We start from the raw sequence: 24,652 nt of genomic DNA, 5'->3' as shown, positions 1-24,652 counted from the left end.
ACTGAGAATTTCCCCACTGTGGGACTAATAAAGGATTATTTTATCTTATCTTATCTTATATTATCTTAATTCTTGAAAATGTTATTATAATGTAATATTTGAGAGAAAATAATAATCGTTTCAACAAAATAAATCCTATTAATATTCAATTAAAACATTTTGACCCTGCGTTTCTCTGTAAATCAGGGTCCAGTGCGTAGCGGTTTGGGACGTGGCCTTGGCGCGCGCTCCTCGATTGAAGCGCTACTGTGCCTTTAAGAAGCGTTCCTCCGTGCGCGCGCGTCCCACTTCATCACATGACCGCTGTGTCTTGTGACACACCAGATCGCAGAGTAACGATTATTAGAGTTTGTTTATGGAGTTTTAGTTTAGTCCCTAAGTGTTGTCCTTTGTTTTGTGGGGTTAAGAGAAGTCGACCGAGCGTCGTCGTTATGGCGTTTCTTTAGGACACACGCGCTCGTTTCTCGGCGGCCGTTGCCTCCCTCGAGTCTGTATGATTTGAGGGCGCTTCTGGTTTTACAGTCTGGCGACAAAGTTGGCGCATGGAGGGCGGTGAAGTTACGTTTTCCTTCGTCGTGTTTTCTTCACGGAAAGCGAAGAAAGAGCCCGCGGTCGTCTGTTGAACGCCTTGGTTAGCTAGCTAGCTAATATTCACGTCAACTGACTACCAGCTATAACTCCTCCGCAAAGAGGACGCGTCCTATTCCGGCATGGACAACAAACCTCTTCTTCAAGACAGACCCCCAGCGTACAACAGCGTCCCCGGGGCTTATGAGTACGGGGCCATCCCGCCGCCTGTCCCTGCGCCTCCGCCCTATCACTTCCCACCCCCCGGCCAAGGTAAGCCAGGCTATTAATAAATCTGCCTTTACATACAAAGCAAGTCTGGCGGATTGTAGCTAGATAGCTAGTCAGCTAGCTAACCTGCCCGGGGCGAATCCGCGTGTTTACCCCGCAGTGTAGGTGGCACAGGCTGGAGGAAACGTCTGATCATTTGACAGTTTACAGGTCCTTATGTTATCGTTGAGCACATAGCTATCTGAGGGAGGCTTTTAACTAACTCGATTGAGTTAAAATGTTTTGAGCATATTTGGTCACGAAGCACAAGCAAAACTAGTCCAGCAGATACTCTTCAGTGTTTCACATCAACAGATGTATCTAGCTACTTGTTGGGCATTAATGGCTTAAGTTTGATCGATTATGTATATTCTTAACCCCTCACAGACAGCCCTGTGTCTATTTGATATAAAAAATACAAAAACTACAGAGCCACAGTTGTGAGTTGGGCGTGCTTTCACTTTCCATCGGTATCATGAGGCTGTAGTGACTAAGACACATTTCCTGCTCTTTACGATCAATGGAAATCCAGCCAGATTTAGCCTGGTTTCAGCCTAAAATGTCTCTAAAAGCTTAGTTTGCCTGTTAATGTACACCTATATTTCAGTAGGTATTCTAACCTGTTAGACTTTGTTGCTTTTAGGTACAAGAAAGGATGAGTACACCAGCCTAAACTCATCCTCCAGTAAAAGCATGGCTCCTTCAGTGAAATAGTGATTCAGCTACAACATAACAGTAACAAAGTAGGAGAAAAATACTAAAATACTACATTACAAATAGAGTAAATACTGAATAACTTATTAAACATGCATCATTTTGCCTGTGTTTGGTCTTAAAAAACTGCTAAAGCTCCGAAGTCAGATGAAGTCTGCACATAACATATCTAACCTAATGAAACTTAACACAAAAAAGGGGATTAGTAACTACATGTTAAGGGCTGACATGCAGATTACAGTGCACAAATATATCTGAGTAGATGTAAAAGCATGATTATGAAAGGACATAATCGTAACTGAATAAATTTAACAAGGTAAATGATCCACCTGTGGTTACGACACAGGTCTTCAGCTACTGCTGCAGTTCAAGGCTACCACAAATTAAACATGCTTTTGGACACTATTTAAAGAGTCTGTCTGTGGACCATGAAATATCAAGAAGTTACTAAAGAATAGCTAAATAATTTCAATAAATCCAGCTTCCTGTTTTTCCTCCCTATGGCTTTTCAGCTGTTTATACCTCACCACTTGTATTTCAGTAGACCTGCAGCATAACGTAAGTTTGGCTGGTGCTGTTCTTCTCTTTTTTTTTTTTCTTCTCTTTTTGTCTTTAAAGTCGTTTGGATTTTAAAGCTAAACGATTAAGCTCAGAAGTCAGAGAAGTGATCACAATAAAATGGCAGTGCATTTCATTGCGGCCCTACAAAAACCTTAACTCCATTGATCATAATATTTTGACACAACGTAAAGAATAACTGCATCAGATTCACTTGACAAAACGTGTCAAAATGGAGATGCAAGGTTTTGTCCGATAGCAGTAATATGCTGTCACATAATGTGCAATGAAACACAAAATGGGCATTATTAAGTACATGTTAATGAAATGTAGGTTAGTTTTCCCACAAGTACATTTGAGTAGATATAAAAGTATGATTAAAAAAAAATATGAAAGTGCATATGACTACCGTGACCCAACACAGGCATTCAGAAAAAGCTTCAGTTCAAGGCAACCACAATCCAAACATGCGGTTGCCACATTAGAGTAGTAATCAGGTGGTGTGGATGGGCTGTAAAATATACAGAAATAAATAAAAATAAATTGTAACAAATTTTATTAAATATTATGTCTCTTCTCATGTTCTCTCTTAGGATTTCCAGCAGCTCCGGCTCCCCCGGTTGCCCCCATCGGCCAGCAACCAAACTATACCAGCACGTACACCATCATCCAGCCCTCTGTAGTGGTGGTGGGAGGATGCCCAGCCTGCCGGTGAGGGAATTAACTACACAGTACTGAAACTGCTTAAACCCCACCAAAGCTTCCGATTTGGAGCATGAATGTTTCTGTGAAGTCTACCAGTTACACAAACATGTAAACATGGTAGCTTTAAGAGCCTCAGTGTCCCTGAACAGCATGACATCTGTACATTAGAAATTGATAGGTGAGTGCATCACATTGCTGTCAGAACAAAACCTGGTATTTTAAAAATGATACCTTTCCAAGAGAAGAAATAGGCAAGCTTAGCTTTAAAAGTAAGATAGTGTAGAAAGATTTTGGACTATTTCTTTCTGATCCATTCCTTGTTTTCACACAACGTAAAGGGAAGCTGGCATTATTTTAATCTTGTGTATTAAAAAAAGGCTTTTGGCCTTGCTACAGCATTCAGTTTCACTTCATACTTTCATAATGTATTTATAACAGATGGGCTGACCACTACAGAGTGCAGACAGACCAGATTACAGGTGTTTCACTTGTGTACACTTGTTGACACAATGAATCTTTATGTGAATTTGGTGTAATTAACAGATACAGGGATGTTAAGACGCTATGATGCTAGATGCTGCTGGTAAAGCCGAATGGATAGTATGCTTGGTGGTGTAGCTATACTGGCTGACTTTATAACACTATCGTTGTGGTCACAAGAAAACCTTGTATCTCAGTTTTTGCTGTTTTTCAGTTTTGACATAATGTGAAACTGGCAGTTGTTCTTCACATTTTCTCACAATCCCTCAATTAACAGACCAATAGAAACGCTCTAAAATGACCTGAAATAATTATTTTACATTGGCTTTCTTCGGAAGTTAAGGCTTTTTCATTGTCCTGTAAAGTCATCATTTTGGAGATACAGTTTTCTTGCATTACAGCAACGAAATACTGATAGACTTGTGTCAGAATTCAGTTTCAAACTTTTTGAACATGCTGGTTTCCTGTGTCCAGTGTGTTTGGATAAAGTTTGTGAAGCTACAGGTTGAGTTTTTCGTGATCTTCGGCTTGATGTTCAGTTTTAATCTCAAGAGCTGTATAACTTCATTTCCTCATAACAAGAAATGGAGGACCGAGGAACTGGTTTGAGCTGTGAAGAAGGTTGCTAACTGACGCTGTGGATTGTGACCACAGGCTCCTCTTCCTGTCAGCCCTGGCCAGCACATGACAGACATTTGAATGAGGCCAGTCGTCAGGCAGCCCACTCTGCGTTTCTGAAGCTTTTACACACATTTATTCAGATAGAAATGTGGCCTTTTGAATACCTTAATTTTTATTTCTGTGCTTCGAAAGACTTTATTATTTTAGTATCAGGACAGTGATTAAACGTTGTGTACAGACCCTGAAATATTCACAAGAGAAAGAAAATAACTCTTGAAGAGCTCAAAGGCAGTTCACAGAAAGGCAGAACACAATCCAGAAGTCTCCATGATTGTGTATATTTCATAATCACCATATCATTATATTATTGCTTGCTGTTAAACTAGACATTTTTAATTGGTTCAAAGGTATCTGCATATTCAGACTGTAATTAATTTAACTCTCTTCTGTGTAGACTACTTGGCAACCCTTAAACTACTTTCCAACCCTACTGTTCAGAAACCCTTTAATATAAAAGACTGAAATGTGTTCAGTTCCCCTCTGTAGTCTGAGCCTCAGGGCATCAGCAGTGACCTCAGAAGTGTCACGCTTGTGCGTATTTGCAACATTCTCAGTGTTCATGTGATTGAGTGAAAGCCTGGTCACGCTCAGAGTCACACTGGGTGTTGGGGATAAATCAGCCTAGTCATAAAGGAGGGAGCTCATGACAATCCTGATGTCACTCTTAGTTCGGGTCCAAAGCAAATAAAATCAGGGAGTTTGTCAGACATCTAAGTCCAGGCTATAAAAACTGTGTTAATTTTCTAATAATACACCCGTTGATTATAGTCCTGTTGAGTGTATCCTGGCTCATGAGCTGCCTGAAAGCCTTCATGTTAAAAGCACTAAAGTACTCAAGTACTAAAGTACTTGAGTTCAATGATGTGTCCCAATACTTTTGTCCATAGTGTAATGTTCTATTTATTGCTTCCCTGACCTTCCAAATGACTCAGCTGTGGTCTTAAATAACATTTGATGTGACATAATAAATCTTAAAATATTAAGGATAGCTCCTACAGACAGTGAAATGATTTCACAGTGTGATTTTAACAATACTGCAGTAATACAGAACACTGTTTGTTTTATTCACTGATCATATTTTCAGAAATGTTTTACACCCCCAAACCTAGGTATGAATGTTTGTTTGTTTTTTTGTTTTGTTTCCGGATTTCAGTGACGAGGGATTGGTAACAGATTTAACCCAATTCTACCTAATGGCTGATTACGAAGTGTAGGAGTAATAATCTTGTTATACAGCTTAATGACTGTGCTGTGCTCTCTTGTTTGCAGGGTGGGGGTGCTGGAGGATGACTTCACCTGTCTGGGCATAATGTGTGCCATTCTATTCTTTCCCCTGGGCATCCTCTTCTGCCTGGCCCTGCGACAGCGGAGATGTCCCAACTGCGGAGCCACCTTTGGCTAGAGGGACCACACTGCAGCCACCACTTTGGGGCCCAATGACCATCGCATTTTGATTTTTATTTTTTTGTTTTTAATGTTTTTGCATTTATTTTAGAAAAAATAATAATTGCACACCTTGCGTACTATGATTGCGTACTACAATAATCGTGATAATGAACAGCCGCATGGTTCTGTTTTTCCTTCATCTTCAAGAGGCTAATGAAGGTGAAAAAAACAGCGTATTCACACACTTTTAAAGACTGTTGATTTTGATTTTAGATTTTTTAAATATACCATGCAAGCCAGACCTCTGTCATCCAATCACTGGTGCCTTTAAGATGGCCAGGACATAGAACTGTAGGCTGCAGAAGCATGGAGACCAGGGACTTGGCATAAGAAGATAAAAAACTCACGCTCACCGTTTGAACTGCTAATGACGTATCAGACTCAGTCTGAGAGAAATCATCTTTCTAAATGACACAAAGACTTTGCTGAAGCTTTGGTTTAGTTACGCCACACTTCAGTTTCCTTTAATCGAAGGGGATTTCCTTTGTCTGTCTGTGTGTGTGAGACGAAGATGTAAGCTGCCTGGTGCTTTTGCTTGTGTGGGGACGGAAATCAGTGCCACGTTTTTATCTAATCAGCCTCGTTCGTATGTTCCTCACCCACTTTTTAATGACCTTATCTGTCTTCTAGAAGACCAAACCACTTCCTCTTCATTCTTCTCAGCAGGTTCTTCAGGCCTGTTTTAGGACGTTGTACCATTACCTTCATGCTGAGCTGGATCATCTCTTCTAGCTCAGTACACACTGTGGAGTTTGGCAGAGGTGTTTATATCTCGCCGAGAAAAGCCGGCCTCTTGGGAAACGGCCGGGGAACGCCTCAATTGTCGGTTCTGATTGGTGATGACATGTTCTGGTTAGCACTGCACCAGTAATCAGTGTAGGACGGTGCAGTTTTCTGAGTTATGCTAAAACCTTAACTAAGATTTCATAAGCAGTCATTTTTTTTTTCGTAGCAGTTGTTGCTAGGTTGGACAAACTTTGCAGAAAAAAACCCAAAACAAAACATGTAACCTAATGCTGCGTTCTGTTTGAGCTGGGATTTTCAGATTGGTGGTCGGAATTTCCAAGTTCAATATAGGAAATTTTGGCTGTTTAATTATCTACTCAGAAAGTCGGGGGCCTCACCAGCCCCAGGTTCAAAAACCAAGATGGCTGCAGCGACTAACTAATGTGTGGATGTGTTTCCCTGGTGTTTGGATGCGCAAAAAGTTTTTTGCAACTCTGGAACACAGCATAAATATCATAAGATGGAGCAGGTGTAGTTTTTGTGTGCACTTCAGCTCATTTTAACACGGTAGAAAATGAGTTGTTGTTTCCATCCTGCCTGGAAGTGGTTAGTGTAACATTTGTAAAGAGAAAACCGTTACATTGTGATATAACTGGTTAAAGTTGGCTACAGTTTCTCATTAAGGAACTGTAGTGTTCTGCAAAGCCTGTCAACACTTGCAACAACTGCTCTAAAAGAAAGCATTTGTGGGCGGAGCCTAGATGGCACAATCTCATAGAACGGTTTAGACCATAGGTCTTTTCATTTGACCCACAGCTAACGGACATGCACTGTGTTGTTGTTGAACTCTGTGACAGTACTACCGTTCCTCTCCGAACGAACGACAATCAGTCTAGAATGAATGTGTACCAGTGTTTTGTTTTTTAAGTCATAATGTCTTTGCCCTTGTTCCTTCATGGTGTAATTAAACATAGTCAGGGGTGTTTGATCTGCTTTAGAACACTACGCACGCTGTTATGATCGGATCCGACTTTTTATATGAGAGGTAATGTAAATAAAAATTCTATGAACGCTGCCTTTTGAGTCCAGGCTGACTTTGTTCATATCGCTGCTGCGATACTGAATCTGTGTTGATTAAAGCTGCCATGGTTGAGGTGATCATCTTTGTTCTCTTTGTTTTACTGATCGGAACAAATCTGATTAAGGCCTTTGCCAGGAAAGGGAGTGTCTTCCCAGCCTCACGTGGGTTCCCTGAAGAACCATTTTTATAAAAGAGAAGCCTTATTTGATGTAAAGGTTCTTTACCAATTTAAAGGTTCTTTACACACATCTCTTTAATAAAAAAAAAGGTTCTTCAGAAGAACCAAGAGTGGTTCTATGACATCGCTCAAAGATCCAGAAGAAATGTGGTTTCTTACTGTGATTAAGGTGCCTTTGCCAGGAGGGTGGGAATCTCTTTCTACCCTTATGTGGGTTCCCTGAAGAACCATTTTGTAAAAGAAAACCATATAAAATCTCAGAGAAGGTTGTTGCCAATTTAAAAGTTCTTTACACACGTCTCTTTAATGAAAAAAGTGGTTCTTCTATGGCATCGTTCAAAGATCCAGAAAAAAAAGGTTTCTTACTGTAATTAACGTGCCTCAGAGGGTTAAAGCCTTTGTCAAGAGGGTGGGAATCTCTTTATACCCTTATGTGGGTTCCTTGAAGAACCATTTTGTAAAAGAGAACCATATAAAATCTCAGAGAAGCTTCATTTTCCAAAAAGGTTGTTGCCAATTTAAAAGTTCTTTGCGCACACATCTCTTTTATAATGTCCTTCTATGGCAGTGCTCTAAAAACCAAAAAAGCACAAGGTGTTTTTTTACAGGGACCACTGAGAGTCAGAGGGTTAAGGCCTTTGCTAGGAAAGGGACTGTCTTCCCACCCTCACGTGGGTCCCAAGAGTAACTATTTTTTGTAAAAGAGAATCTTATGAAGGCTCAGAGAAGCTTCATTTCATTATCAAAGTTCTTTTTTATGGAAAAAAAGATGGCATCACTCTAAGAACCAAAAAAAAAAAACACAAGCTGGTTTCTTACAGAGACCACAGAGCGTCAGAGGGTAAAGGCCTTTTCCAGGGAAGGGAGTATCTCTACAGCCTTATGTGGGTTTCATGAACCTTTTTTGTAAAAGAGAAGCTTCATTTGAGGTAAAGTTTCACACGCGTCTTTTATGAGAAAAAGTGGCTTAAGGCCTTTTCCCAGAAAGGGAGTATCTTCCCACTCCCATGCAAAAGTAATGAGCTTAAGCTTCAGAGTTCCACAGTGTGTGAAACACAATCGCTCCTTACCGCGTATTGGGCTGAACAGTCGCTGCTGTGTGTAGAAAGAGATGTATAAATAGCACAAGTCCAGAAATAAAACTTTTTTTATTTTTATACAGCAGTGATCCACAGGCCAGGGGAAGGGCTGCAGCAAGAGGAAGAAGTGCATTTATATAACGGCAAATGAATGGCTTCCCTGAAGCATTGAGTGCAATTACTGCCTATTGTACATAATTAGAAGGTCAATTTCATCAAAGTGGCTCTCGGAGACGTTGTGTATGCTGCTGAAGCGCCGACACTGAGAGTTACATCACGTTCAGGGTAGGGAAAATGTGTTAAATTAAGGCAAATGTGTCCTCTCTGACAACAAATAGAACAATGGGTATTCTATACTATCTGGGAACGCCTCTGCAATGTATAGCAGAATGTGGAAGTCTATAAACACTCATATGCAGCATTCAGAACAGATCTTTAATCCTAGTGTACCATTAGTCACGATGGTTGAGGTTATAAATAAGCTAATATCATTGCTGTCATATCAAAGTCTTGTAACTCCATTTCAAAATGGCAACTGCCCTCGACATACACTCTTCAAAATAAAGGTGCTACAAAGGCTTTTTTGGGTGATGCCAGAGAGGAACCACTTTTAGAGAACCATTTTTGTAAAGAAAAGAGATTGTGTGAGTGTGAAGGACCTTTCAACTGGTGAACCAATAAATGAAAGGTTCTTCTACACAAATGGTGCTTCAGAGGACCAAATTTGGTTCTTCTATGGCATCACACAAAGAAGCCCTTCGTCGTATGAACATTTCATAATGAATGAACCAAGGCAAATCTCGTTACACAGCTTAACATAAATAGTTCAAATAGCTTCTCCTTCTGTAATTTGGAGATATGTCTTTTTTTATTACAACACCGAAGATACGCCCCTTAAAAAGAACAACTACAACACTAGTCTGGACTCTTCTGCAGAATTCAGTGCCTCTGTCCCTCCTACATTCATCAACTGTCCTATGGCAACAGGCAAATCTCAACAATAATTAGAACAGGCTGGATTCCGGTCTGTCTCAGCACACGGTAAGTACAGCGTTCTATTCGCACAGCGTAAAAGCAAACATCAGGGTCTCGGCTAAGCATTCAGGACCCGGGACAAAATATTCAGCGGATCTGTTTAGTTCATAGGAGTAGGTCTATTTCCTACCTCTGCTCTTGCTTGCAATGTCTGGGCCTGGGAGGTTTTCCCTTTCAGCAACACAGTCGAACATGTCTAACGATGTGAGCGATATGCAAAATCACTTATAAAAAAAAGAAAGAAAAAAAGTGAATGTATATTGGCTTTTCAACGATACATAAATAAATGTGTTTGCCATCTCGTGGTGATTGTGTGCAGTGAGCAAGCGCTGGTTAAAATCTAAGCTGCGTCTCTAGTGGAGTTTCTTGGTCCATGTCCACTGAAGCCAGTCTCAAAGCTTTTATGCGACGCAGTCATTCACAGAAACAGTGCTGTCTGCAGGTTACTGGTGGTGAGGTTAGGTGTGCTGGGGCTGCTGGCGGCTGTGAGCTGGATGGTCGCGGTCGCGGTGATCAGATGATAGGAGCTGATCTGTCGTTGGTAACAGTGGGCCTCAGCTTCACTGTAGCAAAGGGGTTTCCTCCACTGTGGGGTAAAGAATTTATTTTAGCTTTGAATGAAAATTGGATTGTTATATCCTGATCAAAATTGTATATTTCTTTCAATGTATTTTCAACATTTTATACAGGATTAGTGTTTTTTTGTGTTTTGTACAATTTTACAAGTTAAACATGTGAAAGGATCAACATGCCACAGTTCAGGCATTACAAGATTCCAAGAGCTAATTTAAAGCTTTTTAAATACCCAGACTTCTCAAACCTAGTGCACTGTTCTACTGTGCAGCAACACCTGCACACATTCATGGAAGGGCTATCAGAAGAAAACCTTTCCTTATCATACATATTCAACTTAATACCAACAAATTCTGGAAGAAAACATCTGTAAAAAAAACTGAAGATGAAAAAGAATGGCTTCTACTGCAGAATGACTAAGTACTGGCTATGCAGTGTGCCCTTTCTGGTTATTTTGAAATAGTAAAAGAATCATGCCTAAAATATTAGAAATAAATCTTTATAGCCTATATTTATTCTTATAGCATCTATATTGTCCTTTGGGAATCAGGTCTACTTGCTTACCTATTCCCAGTAAAATACATTCTGACCACAGTATGCTATAAATCTTTTAATAAATATTCCAGCCTTTTTTTAACCCAATAATTATCCCTAATTTTAATCTACCTATTCGGAGAGAGCAAGATCAATTGTGCTCTCTTGGGCTTTGGCTGCTGATGGCATCTGAACTAGCAATCCTTGGGTCATTGTGGTCTTAATCTACTGGACCACTTGGAGCCCCAAAATATTCCATCTTTTTTTAGCATGACCTTCATTTAAGGTTACTAAAAACATATTTAGTGTCCAGTTGATTTCCAAAAAGAACACCCTTAGGCTTAAAACTCACTCATGAGTGAACCCAATGGGCAATGGTCTTCCTTGTTGCATTCTCTGACTACACTCTCCAGCCTGTGTAATTGTGACTTCAAATGTAAGCTGCTCTGAATATGAGCAACAGCCAAATGTCAAGAAATGCTGAAAATACATATTCCTTTGAATCATCACCATCTGCTTCTATGACACTGCAACCGCATAAGACTCCACATCCTAAAAATACGTTTTTCCAGACATTAGATTCGGTTGCTGGTTTTTAATGGCAAACTCACCTTAAGAAAGGTGGCTTTGGGATTCCATTTTGCTGAGGAACCTAAAACAAAAACAAGAACAAGAAACACATCACCTCAGCATGCTTCTTCAAAGCCAAGTCAATACTGAAGAACATATGAAAGTTGTGCTTGTGGATAAACAGTCCCAATATGTGCTGTCAGATGCTCTTCACAGGGTCAGGTGTCATTTATGAGTAAAAAGAGTAAACCACATAACTGATCTCTGACTCTGATATAAAGCTGAAGGCCAGTAAAACAGGTTTGATAGCTAAGTCCGTAACACTGTCATGTGGTCGAGACATAACTTCATTGCCAGCCTGGAATCTGTCCCTGCTGGAAGGGCTTGTCAAGAGTGCCAGCTTAGAATTCTTTTCATCCGTTATTGCTGAAATGAAGGTGCTTGTCCTAAGGCAAGTTTACAGTACATACTCATTAATATATCCTTACATGAATGAAAATACAGTACATTACTTAAGCAGCATACCCTTGCATACATATACAATTAAGCACAGCAATGCAGGCATATATTAGAACAGCAGCACTTTAACCAAAAAGTTAATATGATGTCCAAAATGAATAATTAAGGGAGTGAAATGCATCGTATATCATCATTTCCAACCTCATTTGCATTTTCAACAGCAGTATGTTGAGTCCAAACAGCTAGCATGGACAAGAACTGGCACTATGTCTCCACTAGATGGCAGTAGTGACCTGCTAAGTTAATAATGAGCCGTTGGAAACGTATAATACAGCCAGATTTGACCCTCAGATGGAGCCAGGCCGAAACATCTGGAATAAGCACCTGTCCAGCTGCACCATTTTAATCTGCAATCTAATCTAGAAGGCAAAGTCAAGGGCCTGCATGTCACTGTTTGGGCTAAGGATTAGCAATATAGCAAACGGTATCATTATACATAGTACACAAAAGTACTGGGACACCTGCTCGTTCTTTGCTTCTTCTGGAATCAAGGGTATTAAAATGTGTTTTACATGTTTTTGTTGGAGCAACTGTCTGATTGTGGAGCATTGCTGTGAGGATTTGATTGCATTCAGTGACTAGTGCATTAGTAAGATCAAGATGTTCAATGCATTCAATGGAACACCATCATACCAGAGAACACAGTTCCACAGTGCTGGGGGGGCTTTATACCCCTCTGGCCCACACCTGGCATTAGGCATGGTGCCAATAGGTTCCTGTCTTTCTGCTCCAGAACACCCTATTTTACTGGCACTACTTCTACTCAACTAGACAAGCTGTGTGTGTGTGTGTGTGCATGTGCACATATGTGTCAGCAGTGGTTGCAACCTAAAGTAGCTGCATGCATTCATTATGCATTCATTAGAACTGGACATAATGTGTATATGTATCACCATATTTAACTGTTACGATGTGAGTAGAGCTATGTTTCTATGATGATGAATTTTTCAGTATAACCAATAGTGTGGGGTATTATCTGCTACTCCTTTGCAAAGTAACCCTTGGTTATTTCTGACTTATGAATTTATGCATATCATGGCAGCAGGCTGGGTAAGTCTGTCCTTCAATACTTCAATAGTGTATACAGTAGGACCCTCCCTTATGTGACTGCTTTGTGACAACACTAGTTGTAAAATGTGCTATACAAGTACATTAGATTTGACTAGATAGGGCTTATAGGCTATAGCCTAGTTCTGCACTATATTTCCTTAGAAAATATAAAAAGAAAAGTAATCCCTGACTCATAGTGTTCATCTTTTTTTTTATATAGTTTTTTCATTTTAAAGGTTGCATAGGTTTCAGTTCCCAGTTCTTACAGTTCTGTGACTAATTTACCCTGTTCTACTATGTCTTGCTTTCTCTTTCACTCCTGTGCCCTCTCATTTTTCACCAGCATGAAACCAGGAGGTGAACATTTCTCACACAACCGCTTAGGCTATGATGCATTCCTGCAAACTGCCCCCCCAACCTACCCACCCCACACACCTAATCTGATAAAACGGGTTGTGTGAAGAAAGCTGGCCTTTTTGTCACACAAACAACACCGGAATCATCTTCCTGCTTTGCTCTCGTTGATGAAAGGAGCGCTTGTGGCGTGGCATCTCTGCATTTGCCTCCGCTCTCCAGGGCTATTCACAGCACAGAGCCAATCCCTGCTTGAGTAATTACATGGCATTGGGCCCTCTTTTGCCACACCAGCGAGCCAGGCCTCAGCAGGGAGGACAGGTGTTGGACAACAGGCTCCACACCTACATAGCTGACTCGTCTTTTGATTGGAAAATACTTACTGTCTTTGAAGAATGCAATGGGATACAGAGAACATGACAGATCTGATACCCATGGTCAGTACTGAGGCAAAACCAGGTTTGGGGGACAGGGTGATGGAATGGGACACTGGTGATGACGTGATGCGGTGATGGTGCTTTAAAAGCAATGACTGCCATGTTTAGATTTCATTTCATTGTAAAATAAAAGTACAATAACTGTAATATTACTGTAAATAAACTGTAATACTGCATGCTTTCAGGCTACATGCATCTGCAACCACCCTCCACTGTAACGATAGACAACAAGTGTTATTATCTGTAGTGTGTGTGAACGTGGCTTGGAAGTCCTTGCTCAATGTTGCAGTCTGCCGTTTCTCCAGCAAGGGGGTGCCATACAAGGACTCGGGTCACATATGTGTGCCTCATTTAAAGAGAGAATAATTTTTAGATATTGCCCAGCACACGCTAATCAGATTTACAATAGATACATTATTGTACTGCCATACTTTACTTATCTGTAGTCCACAGCTGTGTAAAAAAGTTCCTTCCTTCCTTCTTGTATTGATTGAATCATCTCAGAAACAGACATCCTATTAAATGCACAGTAATTCTACTACTACCACAGTAGTTTAGCCTCCAAACTGTTCTGTGAGCACAGAGCTGTATGAATGAGAGCTGAGCTGGCGGCCGACTGACCCAGTCCAGCTTGTAGACAGGTGCCAGTTTCAGGTTGAGGTGAGTGTGGAATTCCATCGGCCAGGCTGAGCCATGGGCCGGATACGTCGCTCACGTGGTTAAGGTGGCTACCGGAGGCTCCGGGGCTCACCAGAGGATTGAGCAGGCAATGAATATTTCACTGTGCTCAGAAAGGAGTATCCCCTTTCAGGGCCTCACCATTCAACCCTCTCCAGGCAAACATCCCAAATCTCCTCTGTATTAACCTCACTTCCCTACTGTCTTTGGAAATATAGCTTTAAATGAGAGCATATAGCATGATGGTGAATAAGACTACACAGACATGAGGTAGCTCACAGCTCATTTAATTAATGAGGAGAGCACAGCTATCATATGACACATCACGCTAGCACCGGCAACAGAAATACACAGAGGATAATACAGCGGACATAGACTGGGACATTCTGTAGGAGGTGTTAAGTTGCAAAGCCCATAATATAGTGATCTAGCATGCATAGCTAAACTCTTGACAAAACAGGGCAATTAGTAAATGATCTTGACTACTGGCAACTGTGCTTTTTGTATTTTTGCAGTCCAGCAAAGGCTGGTGTCAGCACAAACAAAATTATTTACATGTAACCTCGATGCTGCCACTGATAAGCATACGTATCCTCGATTTTTGTTAATGATTTACATACATGTAAAACAATTCATGGCAAGGCCTCCTAGAGGGGAAAAGCATTACACACTGTTAATGCCAATGGCAAATTTCAGCTTATGAAAGTGCTGTATGTAGAGCAGCAGGTAAGACATGCAAGCAGGGCTCCCTAGCTCGGGGTATGTAAAAAGAACGCTATCCAGGTCAGGTGACTCTGAAATGGTTCGCCTTTTCTCAGTCAGTGTGGCGCATGCCACTCCTCTGTCCTAGCACTGAGGATTTAGCATTGTTCCACAGGCAATCCTCTTTCAGGTGTACCTGATCCTATGATCCACTCAGCCACGTGGACTGTAATAATATCCGTGTCACACCGGCCCGTTTGGCACCTCTGTGCCAATAGACACACATAGCTAGATGAACGCCACACATTTAGTTATTTAAAATAGGTCATGCTCACAGCTTTGTGAAATGTCTTCTTGGGTATGTGTGTGTTTCTTCAGAAAATGTCTCCTGCGAGAACTTGAACTGATCAAGTATTTATCATTTAGAGTAGGGATGTCCTGATCAAGTTATTTCCCCTCAAATTACGTCTCTTAATGCTGAGTATCAGCCGATACTGATCCACTAATACACAGCGTGTGCGTATTAGCAGTAGTTCAGGGCTGGTTTAAAAACAAAGGATGGAAAAAAAGAGCGTTTCAGCAATAGTTTTATAAAGGTTCAGATATTATGGTCTGTTTTCATGTTCCACTGTAAAATTGTTCCACACTGCAGAGTCTCTTTTATTTACCTATTGAGAACGTCCTTACTGATGCTGGATGAGCAATAATGTCTGTTAATGGCACCTTGAGCACAACAGATGACACTCTGAACATCGGGGTTAAACGAAGAATCGGAACTGAATTGGGAATAAAACTGCCTGGATCAGATCGGGACATCCCCAATTTAAAGTACTACACTAAACCATACTACGGTATGCATTCTTAAATCAATCACAATCCAAATTAAATAATATTTTTTGTCCAATTTTAAAGTTAAAATTCAGAACTATATAAATACAATCTACCACTATATAAATACGTGTTTTCATCCCAAAGTAAATCCCTAGCCCCTGTCTTAAGTACAGTACAATTATTCATGTACAGTTTTTAGTGTTTCTTACATAAAAATGTATTCTAGTCATATGTGTGTATATTTAGCATTAAAAATAATTCTGAATTGCACCAAAATGTTTTAAAAAATGAGTTATGTTACAATTTACAGTCTCTTCAGCACTGAACTGTAATCAAATTGAACTGTTGTGAGATTAGACATTACCACTTCTACTATAAACAATCTACACTGAAAAGTTCACATCGTGCTGCAGTATAAAGATAAAGCTTATGGGTCACTGACCGTGTTTTCAGATGAAGGAATGTATGTATTCATCTGGGACTTGGTAGAGTTCTTCCTGACAGGTGAGTCACTGTAGTCGGGAGGAGGCAGCACCATCGCATCCTCATCGTTATCCTGCTGCGCAAGGTTTGCCACACTTTTGCTGCGCGCTGGAGGGTTCCCAATGATGCTGAAAATCAGGCCACACATTAGAACATATCCCATATCTTCACTCTCCTACCATTCAAACTGCCAGGGCATTTATTTTGTCTATTATTACTATCTAGCAATCCACACAGTACTGCTGTTTTGAATAATTTGACATGTATAAGTGACAGAATAATACCCTGTCTAACATCCAAATATCTTCATATACTCTGTCATCATCATGCCCTAGATCAGAGGCCACAGCACTGGAGAGTTTAGCATTACCCCAATTAACGCACCTGCATAAAATCATTAGCTAATGGACAAGCTGTACAGAACGCTGGCAAAACTGCCATTAAACTTAATGGGAAATTGGAGCACACAACAGTTTTCGTCAACCATAAATTATTCAAACTGTACCATTGCAATTTGTCCTTAGAATCACTACATAACATTGCTCTACAGTGCTGCGCTTGGTGTAGCTAACTGAAATAGGCAGAACAGCAACAACACAGACTGTGGGGCAGCTGTGGCCTAATGGTTACAGACGTGACTTGGAACTAGAAGGTCAAAGGTTCAATCCCATGGACTTGCACAACTTGAGCAAGGCACCCATCTCCCAACATTCACGTGTGCTTATTTCATGCAGTGGCCATAAAGGATGACGATTTTCATTTTCCTTCCAAGCCAAACCTAGATTATACAACCTATTTCAACAGTGTGACCTTTTATATTCAATCAATACTATGTGAAATGAACAACATCCTTTAAATTGGGGTGTGTTAACAAAGCAAAGTTGCAATTATGTTTTGCCAGTGTTTGCAAAGCTTGTCCAACCTCGGCCAAGCGTAGCTACTTGCCCAGTAGTAGCTCAGCTAGCAAGGCCTTCCTGAGTGGAATGTGGTGTGCTGCCCAGGACTCAAGATTCATAAATAGCTTGAGACAATTTCATCACTATATGTACATATGGAAATAAGATGAGGGATAATACTCAGGATTAGTGATCATCTAAAGAATGGCTCACTCAATCCACTTATGCTGAGCAGAGTGGCCCATTAGACTGCTAATTAAATCTGGTTTGATATACACTATACAGACAAAAGTTCTGAGACACCTGTTTCTTCATTGTTTCTGATGAAATCAATGGTTTTAAACAAATAATGTATCCTGCTTTTGTTGAACTAAGTGTCTCTACTGTCCAGGAAAGGCTTTCTACTAGATTTTGCATTATTACTGTGAGGATTTTATTGCATTCAGCGACCAGAGCATTAGTGAGGTCAGGATGTTGGATGATCAGCACCCCACCTCATCCCCAACTTCCCAACCCATCCCAAAAGTCTATTGGGATGGAGCACCGTCCAATTTGCACATTTGTGTCAGCAATGGGTGCAACTTAAAATAACTGAATGCATTCATTAGAAGGGGTAGTGTTTTTCCTGACTACTATTGAACAGTTAAATAGAATTGAACTGAGCAATACGGCTGGACGCTTTTCAGCTCAGGTTCCTCAGGACAATGAGTTAGGTTACTCTGTAATGAATTTCCTCATTCTACTACGTAATTTATCCACTTGTATTTATCTTTCAGAATCTGTGGTGCAGCAGTGCTCCCGGACAATGAGGGCTAAAGGTCTTCAGATGTAATGGGCCTAAAATAGAGCTTGACCTCAGCTTGGGTTTCCTTGTCTTAAAAGAAGGACTGATCCATATCAGCAGTAATCAGAAGGACAACAGAGAGGTGTGCACCGGTGTGTGTGTGTGTGTGTGGGGGGGGGTGTATATGGGAGTGTGTGTGAGAGGGGAGTCTGATTACCTGTTATTTACTGCAGGTTCTACATATGGACGACAATAAGAGGATGGAAACCAGCCCCTCCTGTGAACAGCAGACAGAAATGCACATGGAGTATTCAGTTACGTACGTTGGACATCATCAACAACAACACCAACAACAACAACATCATGTGCAATACACTGGAATATTTGGACTTCTTAAGAAAACAACTAAATAGGAGCTGTTTTTGGGAACTGGTCAAGTGTAGACAAGCTGATATGGAAAATATTCACTAGACATATCCACTAGACTAACAGGGTCTAACTGTCGTTAGATGTATTAGACTATAAAGACTATTTCGAATAAGGCCTAAACAATACACTGGTAGGCCAATAACATCAGTCAACATGGTTTATAGAATGGTTTACGGATTTATAGACATTCAGCAAGAAGCAGAGAAACTTTTCAGTTCATTTCAAAGTATAATATATAATATTCGCCAAGCAGCCATAACATTAAGGGAGGTGAAGTTGAGTATATTGTTGCAACAGCAGCTCTCAAAGGGTGGGATATCCATATTAAGCAGCAAGTGATCTGTACGTCCTTGAAGTTGATGTGTTTAAAGCCAGGAAAAGCATAAGGATAAGGGCTAGCATAAGGATTTGAGCCACTTAGACAGGGGCTAAGCGACTGGGCCAGAGCATCTCCAAAACATCAGGCAGGTCTTGTGGGGTGTTTCTGGTTATGCAGGTGTCAGTACTTATAAACTGGACCATGGAAGGCCAACCGGTAAACCACCGACAGGATCAATGGTGGCAAAGGACTGTTACTGTGCATGGGTAGCACACGTTATCTCATCTGGTCTGATCCTACAGAACAGCTACTGTAGTACTGTAATTGCTAACTGCTGAATAAGTTCATGATGGCTATGTCATGGGGAGTTTATGCCTTGACAGTAGAGAGATATTTTGGCAGCACAAGGGTGGTTTCAATGTTATAATGTATAATGCATACCTGTTAATATCTGAAGACTTAACGGTTTCTTTAGCTAATATCATGGGAATGATGGCTCTTTATAATTGGAGACAAAATGATGGTATCATGCTCAAAGCAAGGAAAAATTGAGTGCAGTTGTCATTGTCTCAGTCCCATAGGTACTATCGACAGTTCCCATAATAGCTGACATGCTATTTCAGTTTGTTGAAGCCATGTGCACACATTCAACAGCATCTGTCTGAACTGTAAATTCAAACAGGTTACTAGCTGCTTCTTTGATTACATCCCTGTAGTCTCTGCTGAAAATATGTCAGTTATTCTCCTCAGACAATTCCCTCCTCAATCAGTATGACAACTTTGTCTTCAAACGTGTTTTGCTCAAGACCAAAGATGCTATGATAAGCAAAGGGAATGTGTGCATCTGATATTGTTAGCCAATGCCATCACCCCTCAGCGGCATCTGGAAAGACAGCTAACTGACTGTCTTGAGTTTCAACTGACAGATATCAAGTGGACAGATCACTCACGTGCTAAGCTTTAAATTCACAATGGGAAAATAATGGGAGTCCAAAGAATGAATGAACTTCAACCCTTGAACTGAAACCCTAGGCTTCTAGTTCAGTTATTCATCAGAATTGAGTAACTACTAGGACCTACTATGAAAACAATGTAAGTTATGAAGTTCTGAGAGTGAGAAAATAAAGAGTGGGGCAACATGCACTTTAACCCTGTAAAAACACCTAATAATAACCCCATTAGTTTGTATAGTATGAGTCCCTGGAGTTACTAAATAATATGCCTTTCTGCGTTAAGGGGTTAATTGTTGCCCTTAGATATAAAATGATGATGTTAGCCTGTCTACAGTAATTATAGGTGTAATCAGATTTACACCAACAGGCCCTTAAGACCTGATTGTTGATTGATTAAGATTAAGAGATTAAGATTTTGTTTTCTTTTTCAGACTTTCCCTCACACTTCCCTCACAAACCATGTCAGAGTATTTTAATTAACCCCAATAGAAAGATGAATGTATTATTAATAACACTGCTTATAAGGGAAAATATTTTCTTTAAATAGAAGCATTCAGTTTGATGGAGTTAATCTAGCTTGCCTGCATAAAGAATGGATTGTTATGGTTGTATTTTTGACTAAAATGTCCTTATACAGTTTAACACTGGGAGAAAAGTGCCTGTTTTTTACATAATGACCCTTAAGAATATAATAATAATTACATCTTCATCAGCCCTTCTTGCGGCCATGTTTCAATAGCTTCTCAGTAGGTGTTCTTTTTAATGCTCGAGTTTCCTTTGAAAGCCTTTTCATTAGGAACTTTCCACTGCACTGTTGTAGATCACAGACACTGATACTGTACTATGACAATAAAGGGAAACTGCTCTTGGTATTCTAAAGGGAATGAAACTGACTGGTTTAAATGCATCTCATTAAAACACTCCCTGCTTGCTAGCACCATCTGGTAGAATCCGTTCAGAGGCTGGCAAAGCAAAAGATAGCATAAATATTTGGGCTAGCGATGGAGGCAGGTGATCTCCCACATAGCTGTGCCGCTCTGTCTCCAGCTGTGCTCTGATTGCCTCTCCTCCTCTCGCTATAAAACTCGCACCCTTAGCCGCCGCATGTGCCGCATCTCAAGCAAGCTGTCACCGTCTGGTGGCTCTTTCAGGTCGTCAAAAAGCTATTCAGCTGACACAGATGAAATGGGCGTTTCTCTGCCACAGATGGTTCGTAGAATGACAAGGACAGTTGTGTACACAGACCATCTCTCTGGCGAGCCTTCTACACAGACAATGGCTCTAGTGATTGGACTGAATCTATGAAAAGCCCCCAGCAGGTGCAATGCAGCATGTGAAGGTGCTGGTTCAATTCTTTGTTGCCATGCTGGATATGCAAACAACTGTATTTGTATATCTGCCACAACTGAAGGGCTCTACATTTAAAGTCTCAGGGAACATCATATAAAATATTACAAATGTTTGTATTAGAATCAGAATCAGAATCTCTTTATTTCACCAAGTATGTTACCCATACAAGGAATTTGTCTTGGTGAGAGCAACACGTATGACAAGTAACAAAGAAACACAGAACACAGTCTTAAACTAAAGGAAAATTACACTAAACAATAAATAGGGTAGGGGATAAATAAAAAAAAAGTAGAAAGTACTAAAGGTAATAAAGGTAATAAAGAGCTGAAAGATGTATTTACAGAAAAGAAAAGAACATCTTATTTAACAAGAATATTTAACTGGAGTTATATTAAAGAAAACAAACATTTTTCACTTGTAGCCTGCTACCTCAATCAAGCAAAAACCATATACAATAGACAACATTTTTCAGTCTTCAGGTGATGATGCCTTAAATAAGATAAGATTCTCATTAACTTGACTGCTGGATGTGCATTCACGGAATGTAGCCAGAATGCTTGCATGGCCAGTTCAACAAAGGCACAGATAAACAAAAAAAAAGTAATGAACAAACAACAAATGGCACCCTAGGTTGGTGCAGCTGTCTAAGCACTGGCCCTATCAACTAGTGACCGCTGGTTCAATCTAATGCTAACTGCCAGTTCTTTTACATCAGCTTACAGACTCCCTTACTGGCTAACATTAAGCTGAGAGCGAAAGCCATCCTACCCAACCGATTCCTCGTTGGCCTCGCTTTAGCTGGTTGGGAAGGATGGCCTTCTTTCCTTCATCATTAAGCCTGATGCTAGCCAGTACTGGCGTTCTGTTGTCCAGTGACGTTGCATTAGTAATAGCACTGGTAATGGAACTGGTAGTATAGTGTGATAGGGAGACGGGTGGGTTGGAATTGGAAATTATTACGTTGAGAAAAATGCATGTGTGACTGCAAGCTTTACCCAAGATTAGAATCACATTGGTCACTTGCTGGACATTTAAAACCTATTCAAAGGCCATGCTTTGTATATGTGTATTGTTTGCCCATGTAAGTTAGATTAAACAAATTAGAAAGAAAATTATACTCCCCGGGGCTTTAAAGACTGAATAGCTGACATTTACTAGTATGTACCACGCCTGTGGAAGCTGGAACTGGGAGGCAAACTCTGAAGGATTTAAGTTGGAGCTCAGGGCAGCTTAGAGGTAGGTCTGTATCTGAGATGAACGTGGAGAAGAAGGGTAAAGACGGGTCAACCTTTACGTAGTCTGACAGTTTGTGACTGATTGAGTTGCTGTGATGTGATTACAAAATGCTTCCACTTTTCACAAAAACCGCTCGCAGTTGATTGTGTAATATCTAAGAGGGAAGAAATTTTACCAACTGACTTGTTGCAATGGTGGCATCCCATTACAGACTACAATTCAGTGAGCCTTGTAGAATGGTTTCTTCACTAATGTATGTAAAGGCACTGCATGACTAGGTGTGCGATTTTATACACCTGTTGTTTTATACACCTGGGAATTCAACGTGTCCCAATACTTTTGTCTTAATGCATAATGCAAATTACAAACAGCACTGCTATATGGTAACTTACTGTCTGGTTTTCTCCAGCTCTCCATAAAGCCAGCCGTCTCTCTCGTCAGGGATGAGCAGCGCAATGATGTCTCCCTCCTCGAAACTCAGCAAGGTGTTGTTGTTGCCAGACTTGTGGGGGAAAATGGTCCTGACGCGGGGCCTGCGAGCCATGTTGTTCAACCCTGAGGCCATTGACACAGACCTGGCTAATCCACTCTCTTCATTGTTATGATCTGCAAGTGAGGTACAAGGGTAAGATAATTGCAATTGACAGTGATAAACCATCTATTTTTGGTTTGATGATTTCCTTGGTCAAGCACACCTGGCCCTCCATTTCATGGGGCCCTACATAACTGAAACTGTATATCCCTGGTAAAGAATGGTAAAGAATCCTTTCTCTGTCATGTAGTGCAGTAGGATTGGGTAGATTAAACCTTACCGGGCACACTGTCTTGTTTGGGGACGTCTGGGGTGAACATGTTGGCTAGTGGACTGGTCTGAGCCTTCAGAGGGGGTGCAGGAGGTGGAATCATCACCTCTGAATTAGTCTGTGAACGTATTACAAAGCATGCTTCAACTTGTCTTGAACAATAGTTATTGAACAACTGTTATTACTATGAGCGTCCTAAGATGAATGCATAGAATGCTTTCATTATGCAAGCTAATTTCACAGTATTTCTGCCATTCAACACGCAATGCTAATTAGAATGAAGGTTGGTACAAGCATTAATCACTGGATGAAACTGTGTGTCCACCTTGGGATATATTCAGATTACCTTTATAAGCTTACTTTGTGCATATATTGCTTATTGTTGTTTGCATTATCACGTTAAGGCGTTCCTACCCGGCTGTGGCGCCTTGTAGCCGGAGAGGCCTGAGGGGTTATGGACACTGGAGTGCGCAGGCCATCTATCATTGCTATCACGCTGTCTGGAACATTGGTAATGTCAGCGCATTTGTCTTGCCAGCTGGGTATCTTCTCTGTTAGTATGTCCTTTGCCTTTTGGAAACCATAAATGACAGTGATTAGTTTAAAACTTAATTTAGACTTAATTCAAACTAATTTTAGCTTCATTTAAAACTTACTATTAACAAACTATGGCAGTAGTAAAAATAAAAATAAATGATTGAACGTGTACACATTTTTAAAAGTGACTTTCCCCTACAGGATAAACCTCATTAACTGATCTATCAGATTACGTAGCAGACTGGTGATATGAGGAGTATGAATGACCTTGTCATGGAAAGCTGCTATCTGGTAGGAGAAAGTACAATGCTTGTCCACCAGAAAGCAAAACCTTCTCTTCTCCTCCAGAAGGGCCTCCTTACAACCCTCTGCTATGAACTTCTGCATGTCCATCTGGCGGTGTGTGAGGGTCTCCAGACACTGTCGAGGAAAAAAAAATCATACACCCTTATCAGCTGGCCCACATACACAGTGCGCCTTCCTGGTTTTCACTGTAAACAAACCATCACAGGAACCAAAATGGCATGACATGGGGCTTTTTCATTTTAAAGCATAAAGACACTGTGAGGGAACAACCAAGAGGCCAACCAGATAGTGTGATCTCAAATGTCAGCCTTTGTGATGGAAGTGAACAGCCAATCTAGCTGCTGTTATCTGTTAAGTCAGGAGGGGTGGCAGTGAAAAGAGACAAGACTGGGTTGCAAAAGTCTTTTTTTATTGCTTGTCAGCCACCTCAGCTACTGATAATGACAAGCAAGGATTCCTTGAAAGGAGAATTGCTTAGCCTGACCTATGAAAAGTGTTGATAACAAGATGATAGGAACGTTACTGTCTAGGTGGGACCTCAGTGGTGGGACAAATAATCCCTCCCACTATCAGTTATATCACTATTCTACAGATTATGTTGACAATTAATTAAGTCATTTGATGTTTTTTAAAAAGCCAAACAATAAAAATGGATTTAACTAGAGCTCCTGAGTGGCACAACTGCCTAAGCGTTGGCTCAATCATTGGGAGATAGCAAGTTCTAACCCAAATAATGCCATTCCTCATTCATGTCTGGGGTTCTAAAAAAACAATACAGGCTATGCCTT

General features: G+C 40.6%; 2 protein-coding genes across 2 annotated transcripts in view; one reads left to right on the top strand and one right to left on the bottom strand.

Annotated features, from left to right (window-relative positions):
* Positions 1-301: 301 nt before the first annotated feature.
* On the top strand, positions 302-7,305 carry bri3 (brain protein I3). Its single transcript, XM_072693328.1, has 3 exons — positions 302-840; positions 2,703-2,820; positions 5,245-7,305. Exons 1-3 carry the CDS (start codon positions 711-713, stop codon positions 5,375-5,377), a joined length of 381 nt encoding a protein of 126 aa, XP_072549429.1. The 5' UTR covers positions 302-710; the 3' UTR covers positions 5,378-7,305.
* A 1,230-nt stretch (positions 7,306-8,535) lies between these two features.
* Positions 8,536-24,652, bottom strand: part of baiap2l1b (BAR/IMD domain containing adaptor protein 2 like 1b) — a 51,671-nt gene continuing 35,554 nt past the window's right edge. The window contains exons 7-14 of the mRNA XM_072694144.1: positions 23,826-23,978; positions 23,436-23,591; positions 23,031-23,139; positions 22,611-22,824; positions 18,149-18,208; positions 16,211-16,379; positions 11,239-11,279; positions 8,536-10,106 (exon numbers count right to left, since the gene is read on the bottom strand). Coding sequence (XP_072550245.1) covers positions 10,034-10,106; positions 11,239-11,279; positions 16,211-16,379; positions 18,149-18,208; positions 22,611-22,824; positions 23,031-23,139; positions 23,436-23,591; positions 23,826-23,978 — 975 coding nt within the window. The 3' untranslated portion in view covers positions 8,536-10,033. The remainder of the gene's footprint in view (positions 10,107-11,238; positions 11,280-16,210; positions 16,380-18,148; positions 18,209-22,610; positions 22,825-23,030; positions 23,140-23,435; positions 23,592-23,825; positions 23,979-24,652) is intronic.

Source organism: Salminus brasiliensis, chromosome 12 (genome assembly GCF_030463535.1).
Source record: "Salminus brasiliensis chromosome 12, fSalBra1.hap2, whole genome shotgun sequence".
Lineage (NCBI taxonomy): Eukaryota > Metazoa > Chordata > Actinopteri > Characiformes > Bryconidae > Salminus > Salminus brasiliensis.
Note: the sequence above shows the minus strand (reverse complement) of the source record. Positions and strands in the feature narration are given on the sequence as shown.